This window comes from Macaca mulatta, chromosome 9, assembly GCF_049350105.2.
Source record: "Macaca mulatta isolate MMU2019108-1 chromosome 9, T2T-MMU8v2.0, whole genome shotgun sequence".
NCBI lineage: Eukaryota > Metazoa > Chordata > Mammalia > Primates > Cercopithecidae > Macaca > Macaca mulatta.
This window is the reverse complement of record NC_133414.1, coordinates 19,185,312-19,193,693: the sequence shown is the minus strand read 5'-3', so window position 1 is coordinate 19,193,693 and position 8,382 is coordinate 19,185,312. Positions and strand designations below refer to the sequence as shown.

General features: G+C 46.9%; 1 protein-coding gene across 3 annotated transcripts in view; it reads left to right on the top strand.

Moving 5' to 3' along the window:
* Positions 1–1,279: 1,279 nt before the first annotated feature.
* Positions 1,280–8,382, top strand: part of HACD1 (3-hydroxyacyl-CoA dehydratase 1) — a 28,936-nt gene continuing 21,833 nt past the window's right edge. The window contains 2 exon segments of one of the 3 annotated variants that reach the window (NM_001193912.1): positions 1,280–1,299; positions 3,190–3,459. In NM_001193912.1, coding sequence (NP_001180841.1) covers positions 3,203–3,459 — 257 coding nt within the window. In that variant the 5' untranslated portion in view covers positions 1,280–1,299; positions 3,190–3,202. 3 annotated transcript variants of the gene reach the window in all.

Here is an 8,382-nt window from a genome sequence, read left to right as displayed (position 1 = left end):
GTTCTAGATACAAATTCCTTGTTAGAGACATCTGTTGTGAATACTTTCACTTTTTTAAGGTTGTCTTGAAAACACATGTTTCCCATTTTGATGAAGTTCAATCTGTCTTTTATTTCCTTTTTATGATTAGTGCTTTTTTTTACCTCCAAAATCGTCACCTTGCCCAAAGTCAAAAAGATTGTTCTATATTTTCTTAGAAATTATGTAATTATAGCTTCATGATTAGGTCTTTCATTTCAACTTAATATTTGTCTATGGTGTGAGGTAAGGTTCAAGATTTATTTTTTGATATGGCTATCCAGTCATTTCATTGATTGAAAACATTATATTTTCCACACGGAAATTACCTTAGCTTCTTATGAAAATCAATTGACCATATACATATAGGTCTATACCTGGACTTGATTCTGTTTCACTGATCTATATGTCTCACCTTATGCGTACTACAGTGTGTTGAAAACCAGTTTTATAGTAAGTCTTTAAACCAGATGTATGTGTGCTCCAACTTTCTTCTTCCTATGCACCTCTGTATGAATTTTATAGTTAGCTTGTCAAGTTAAAAAAAAGTCTGCTGGGATTTCGAGAGAATTGACATTTTAACAGTATGCAGTCTTCCAATTCATGAACAGGGAACTGCTATTTATTTAGATCTTTCATTTCTCTCAGCAGCGATTTATAATTTTGAGCAGTGATTTATAATTTTCAGCATATATGTGTCACACATATTTTGTGAAATTTATCCCTATATAGTTCATGTTCTGGGATGCTGATTAACATGGTATGGTTTATTTTAAATTTCATTTTCCAGTTGTTCTGTGTACATATGTAGAAAAACCATTGATTTTTGTTATGTTGATCTTGTATCCTGCCACTAGTTCACTGGTTCCAGTAGGCTTTTTTTTTTTTAGGATTCCTCGAGATTCCTAGGATTTTCTAGGAAACACATTGCTCTCATTTGCAAAGAGTTTTACTTCTTTCTTCCCTTTATTTTATTTTTATTCTTTTTTGAGATGAAGTCTTGCTCTATCACCCAGGCTGGAGTGCAATGGGGCGATCTCAGCTCACTGCAACCTGTGCCTCCTGGGTTCAAGCAATTCTCCTGCCTCAGCCTCCAGAGTAGCTAGGATTACAGGCGCCCACCACCATGCCCTGCTAATTTTTGTATTTTTAGTAGAGATGGGTTTCACCATGTTAGGCTGGCTGGCCTCAAACTCCTAACCTCAAGTGATCCGCCTGCCTCGGCCTCCCAAAGTGCTGGGATTACAGGGGTGAGCCACCACACCCAGCCTTCCTTTCCTTTTTTTTTGAGACAGAGTCTCACTCTGTCATTCAGGTTGGAGTGCAATGGCCGATCTCGGCTCACAATTTTAAAAAATTATTTCCACTAAGGAAACTGAGGCATGGAGAGGTTACATCGTCCAAGTTCACACAGCTAATAAAATGGGAGGAGTCAGGAATTTGGGGGTTGTATTTCAGTAACCGGACTCCAGAGCCTGCCTTCTTAACTGTATGCTTTAAGGGGACAGAGTAAAGAGTTAAGAGGGGAAAGCATAGGGATTGAGAGGAGAGAAAGCAGGAAACAGTGGGATTCTATCTTCCTTGCTGGAAAGAGTTCCTGTTGGCCCAGTGTCTAGGTTGCCTGTATCTGTACAAATGTTTCTTCTTTGCTGCCCTTGCCTTGTCAGGTCCTCTTTCCTCCAGCTCCCCTAAGACATCGAACATTCTACACTGAATTGACCTCAATGCCCTTTCAACCCGTGGACTTGGTGTCGCGCGCGTCCGTGTGAAGAGACCATCAAACAGGCTTTGTGTGAGCAACAAGGATGTTTATTTCGCCTGGGTGCAGGCAGACTGAGTCTGAAAAGAGAGTCAGCAAAGGGAGATAGGGGTGGGGCCGTTTTATAGAATTTGGGTAGGTAGTGGAAAATTACAGTCAAAGGGGGTTGTTCTCTGGCCAGCAGAGGTGGGGGTCACAAGGCGCTCAGTGGGGGAACTTCTGAGCCAGGAGAAGGAATTTCACAAGGTCATGTCATCAGTTAAAGCAGGAACCAGCCATTTTCACTTCTTTTGTGATTCTTCAGTTACTTCAGGCCATCTGGATGTATACGTGGGTGCCGGTCAGAGGGGATATGATGGCTTAGCTTGGGCTCAGAGGCCTAATACTTGGTAGACACACACACACACGCACACACACACGCACAGACACACACACGCTCCGATAAAATTCACACAAGTGGGGCTGGGAGAGGTGGCTCACGCCTGTAATCCCAGCACTTTGGGAAGCCAAGACGGGTGGATCACTTGAGGCCAGGAGTTCAGGAGCAGCCTGGCAAACATGGTGAAACCGTCTCTACTAAAAATAACAAAAATCAGCCGGGCGTGGTGGTGCATGACTGTAGTTCCAGCTACTTGGGAGGCTGAGGCAGGAGAATCTCTTGAATCAGGGAGGCGGAGGTTGCAGTGAGCCGAGATCACACCACTGCACTCCAGACTCTAAAAAAATAAATCATGGAAGTGGGACGGTCTTCTCACTGTTAGAAGAACTGTTGGAGTACCTGTTGGACTCCCTGGTAAACGGGAAACAGGGCGAAATGGGCATTTCTTCCCCAGAAGCTCTTAAGAATGAATGAATGTTTGACTCAGCGCTGTGGCTCAGGCTTGTAATCACAGAACTTTGGGAGGCAGAGGTGGGAAGATCGCTAGAGCCCACGAAGTTGCAGTGAGCTATATTCGAGTCACTGCCCTCCAGCCTGGGAGACAGACTGAGACCGCGTCTCTAAAAAGAAAAGAATGAGCGGCGGGAAGATCCCGCTCCCTGCCTGCGCATTGAGAAACTGCCTTACAAAAGGCCAGGCGGGCAGAGCCACGCCAAGTTCAGGTGCATTCCCTGTGTCCCCATTAAACACTCGCAGGGCGCACATCGCCAGGGCTCAAGGCGTCTGGGCGTCTCTCTATGAAGAGGACCCCAGCTAGAGAGGCGGGTGCATTTTCCTCGGGAGCGGAAACTACAGCGCCGCCTGGAAAGCGTGCCGGGGGTCACGGGTTCTGGATCCCCATTGCCGAGGCCAGGCTTTCTGGCCCCCAAGCCGCGCGCGCTCCCAAGGGGCGGGGCGGGGCGGGGGCGTGGCGGGCAGTGGCCGGGGGCGTCCGCTCCTCCCCGTCGCGGTCGTGCTGGCTCCGCCGAGCCCCCTGCGCGTGGCACATGGGGCGCCTGACGGAGGTGGCGGCATTGGGCAGCGGTGCTCGGGCTGCGCGCTGGGCAGGGTCCCCTCCCACGCTCCTGCTACTCTCTCCCACGTCCCCCGGGTGCGCGGCCACCATGGCGTCCAGCGACGAGGACGGCACCAACGGCGGCGCCTCGGAGGCCGGCGAGGACCGGGAGGCCCCCGGCAAGCGGAGGCGCCTGGGGCTCTTGGCCACCGCCTGGCTCACCTTCTACAACATCGCCATGACCGCGGGGTACGCGCGCCGCGAGGCGCCCTCGGGCCCACCCCGCGCCGCGGTCCGCGGAGGTTCCGGGCTCAGGGGGCGCGGGCCGGGGTATGAGGGGCGCGGGGGGTGCGGGCAGCGGCCGTGGGGGAAGGGAGCTGTCGCCGCGGCCACCGCCGGGGTTGAATGGAGCGGGCGGGGGGGCAGGGCCCTGCGCTCCGGGCATTGCCTAATACGGTGCACGGCGGGGCGCTGGCCGGAGGTTAAGTATAGACCCGGGCAGGAATGCGGGGCCGGCCGGCGGGGGAGGCGGCTGCGGCCTGGGCGCCGCTGCCTTCGCTGCTGTTGAAGGAGCGCCCTGCCCTGGCCACCCGATGGTCTCCAGAGCGCGGAGCCTCATGCTGCGATCACTGGGCAGAGTTTTCTCCCCTGTTAATTTCACCGTGACTTTTTTTTTTTTTTTTTTTTAAAGCACAGCACGTCTTAGAGCTTGTCACTTTGGACGATTTTGAAATAACCAACCCCTTTATCTCAGCCTGGAGCTCCTGCCCAGCATCTTTATGGCCTCAGACTCCGTGGCTGATACTCTGGACCTTCATTTTTGGCTTTGAGTATGACTTGCAAGTTAAGGTTACACAATGACTGTCGCTCTTCGCAGAGCTGTCAAAGTGACTTCTGTGTCAACTGCTTCTCAAAACCTGTTGAGAAAATGCTTTTCTATTTCTAATTGCACTGCCTTTTAAAAAAGTTATTTTCCCATTATCACTCGAAGTATTAACTTATGTAAATGTGAGGAAAAGTTTAGTATTTTTTTATTTTTATTTTTCATTTTATTTTTTGAGACGGAGTCTCGCTGTGTCGCCCAGGCTGGAGTGCAGTGGCGCTATCTCGGCTCACTGCAAGCTCCGCCTTCCGGGTTCACGCTGTTCTCCTGCCTCAGCCTCCCGAGTAGCTGGGACTACAGGCCCCTGCCACCACGCCCGGCTTTTTTGTATTTTTAGTAGAGACGGGGTTTCACCCTGTTAGCCAGGATGGTCTCGATCTCCTGACCTTGTGATCCGCCCGCCTCGGCCTCCCAAAGTGCTGGGATTACAGGCGGGAGCCACCGTGCCGGCCAGTATTTCATTTTATTTTTTAGACGGAGTCTCACTCTGTCGCCAGACCGGAGTGCCGTGGTGCCATCTCCACACACTGACAACCTTCGCCTCCGGTGTTCAGGGTGTTCAAGCGATTCTCCTGCCTTGGCCTCCAGAGTAGCTGGGACTTACAAGCGTGTGCCACCCCGCTAATTTTTGTATTTTTGGTAGAGACAGGGTATCACCATGTTGGCCAGGCTGGTCTCGAACTCTTGACCTCAAATGATTCCCCCACCTCGGCCTCCCAATATGCTGGGATTACAGGTGTGAGCCACCGCACCGAGCCTAATATTTTATTTTAATTTTTTAAAAATAGAAATGGGCTCTCACTGTGTTGGCTAGGCTGGTCTCAAACTCCTGGCCTTAAGCAATCCTCCCACCTCGACCTCCAAAAGTGCTGGGATTACCACTCCCGGCTTAATATTTTAAACTTTCTCCAGGGTTTATAGAAAAATGTGATTGACAAAGATTTAATAAATCTTTACCTATGGTGATTGAGTTTCTATTATGTGCTTAGCATATGATACTGAATACCAAATACAGTTCACACAAATGTTATTTGAGGATTTACTATGCAGGGGACTGTGTTGCTTATTTTAGGTGTATTTTTAGTCCTTTAAAGTCCTGTGAGGGGCACATTATATTACATTATATAGATTAGAAAAGTGAGGCACAGACACTTGCCCAAGATCACAGCCAGCAAGTGTCAGTCAGACATGCGCTTCAACCCAGACTCTCTGACTTCACCGTCCTGCTACTTCATCTTTCTTTCTTCCTAAATTATAATCTTGGAAAGAGAGAAAACTAATGTATTTACAACAATTCAGTAGTCACCAAATGTTGCCGCCTTTAAATGCATTCAGAACTGAAAGAATTCTCTCTCCTCTGTGATAGTCCGGTTAATAAACGTTTTCTTTTCTTTTCTTCTTTTTTTTTTTTTTTCCTTTTTAAGGCAAGGCCTTGCTCTGTTTTCAAAGCTGGAGTGCAGTGGTGCTTACTGCAGCCTCAACCCCCAAGCTCAAGGCGATCCTCCTGCCTCAGCCTCCTGAGTAGCTGAGACTACAGGCGCACAGCTAATTAAAAAAAAAAATTGTAGAGTAGGCTGGGCACAGTGGCTCACGTCTGTAATCCCAGCACTTTGGGAGACTGAGTTGGGTGGATCACTTGAGGCCAGGAGTTTGAGACCAGCCTGGCCAACGTGGCAAAACCCCGTCTCTATTAAAAATACAAAAATTAGCCGGACGTGGTGGCACACAACTGTAATCTCAGCTACTTGTAAGGCTGAGGCACGAGAGTCGCTTGAACCCAGAAGGCTGAGAGATAATGCTACTGCATTCCAGTCTGGATGACAGAGCGAGACTCTATCTCACACAAAAAAATAAAATAATAATAATAATTTCTGTAAAGACAGGTTTTCGCTCTGTTGCCCAAGATGTTCTCAAGTGATCCTCCCACATTGGCTTCCCAAAGTGCTGGGATTACAGGTGTGAGCCACCACACCCAGCCAGTAAACATTTTGAAATATCTGCCTTGTGTTAACTGGGTGTCTGTCCCTTCTCTTTTCAATTGACTCTCTGTGTTGAAAGCCAACTTATATTTCAAAAATGAACATCAATGCATAGCTCCAGTTTAAAGACTTCAGTGACTCTCTGCCACCTCCACCCTGACATAAGGGATTCAGGCTGTCTGCCATTCAAGGCTTTTTGCAATCTGCTCCCGAGTCCCCATTCCAGTCAACTTGCATTTGGTATCTCTGACTCACTCTTCCCTCAAAGCACCATGTATTTTCACAGCATTCTGCTTCTTTGCTCAGGTTTTTCACTGTTGTATAATGTTCTCCTATTATTCCCATGACTTCTAATCAGATAGACCTCTTTGAAGTTTTCCCGGTCACCTGCCTTACGTGGCGCAGAATTAAATGCTTTCTCCATTCTGTCCCCCTGACCCTTCCCCGGCAAATCAGGGCTTATTCTAAACTTGTCTCCCTCTGCCTCTATTGAGAAGTTTCCTTGTCATATTTACAAAATAAGGGATACTGAAATGGAATAATCTCTGTAACTGACTCTTCGGAGGCTTTCTAGAGGCATTGAGATTTGAAGAAGGAATAAGATTATAAATTCTGGAAATAGGCATGATATGCAAGCCTGATGTATTATCTTGATTGAACTGGAGGATGCTGTTGGGAAATAGTGGTAAATAAGGTTGAAGAAGTTGTAGTGTTGAAATTGGGACAAGAACTTACATGTTTCATGGGGTGGACAGCAGAGGACTAGTTGAGGTTCTTTTTGTTCATTTAACTTATTTTATTTCTCTTAGCAGAACTTTGGCATGTTTATTAATTTTTTTGTAATAATTTTCAAAACAAGCTGGGAACAGTGGTATGCGCGTGTAATCCCAGCTACTCAGGAGACTGAGGTAGGAGGATTGCTTGAGCCCAGTAGTTTAAGACCAGCCTGGGCCGCATAACAAGACCCCATCTCAAAAGCAAAACACACAGACACACACACACACACACACACACACACACACACACCCCCCAAATTGCAAAGGGAACTGTATTTAAGAAATCTTACAAAATTGTGCATAAATGTAAAAAACAACTCATCATTTTATAAGCCTATCACATACTTTCATTTTCTTTTTATCATTTATATGAATATCTGACCTCTTCCAAGTTTTTACTGAAAACCACATTCTCAAGGAGGCCTTACCTGGCCATCTTAAGTTGAATAGTGAAACACATACTCCTTATCTCCCTTGCTTGTTTATTTTTCTCCATCCCACTTTCTTTCATATGACTGTACAACACATTTTACTTATTCGCAGGGCTTATTGTCTGTCATCTCCAGTAGAGTGTAAACTCCATGAAGTACTCAATACATATTTGAATGAATGAATGAGTGAATGTATTACAGCACTGTTATAATATCTGCTTTATTGTATATTTTTCCATTTTCACTTAATAGTCTGTCAGGTTTTCATATGGTTTTCTTTCTTTTTCTTTCTTTTTTTTTTTTGAGATGGAGTTTCGCACTGTTGTCCAGGCTGGGGTGCAATGGCACGATCTGGGCTCACTGCAAACTCCGCCTCCGGGGTTCATGCCATACTCCTGCCTCAGCCTCCCGAGTACCTGGGACTACAGGCGCCTGCCACCATGCCCAGCTCTTTTTTTTTGTATTTTTAGTAGAGATGGGGTTTCACCATGTTAGCCAGGATGGTCTCGATCTCCTGACCTCATGATCCGCCCACCTCGGCCTCCCAAAGTGCTGGGATTACAAGCATGAGCCACCGCGCCTGGCCACATGGTTTTCATAATTACACTTTTTGATAGTTACATATGAGTGTATAGAATTAATACACAATAATGGATTAAATCATGCCCCTAATGACATTTTACTTTTATTTGTTTCTGTTCAATTAGTGGCTTAGTGTAATAAATTCCCAGAAGTAGAATTATACCTTTAAAGGATGTAGGGATTTTTGGGGTTTTTTTTGTTGGGGGGATGCGGTCTAGCTTTGTTGCCTAGGCTGGCCTCAAACTCCTGGCTCAAGCGATCTTCCTGCGTTCACCTCCTGAGTAGCTGGGATTACAGGTGAGTGCTACTACCATGCCTGGCAGATGTAAGGATTTTTTTTTTTTTTTTTTTTTTTTTGAGATGGAGTCTCACTCTGTCACCCAGGCTGGAGGGCAGTGGTACAATCTCAGCTCACTGCAAGCTCCGCCTCCCGGGTTCATGCCATTCTCCTGCCTCAGCCTCCTGAGTAGCTGGGACTACAGGTGCCCATCACCACACCCAGCTAATTTCACCCAGCTAAT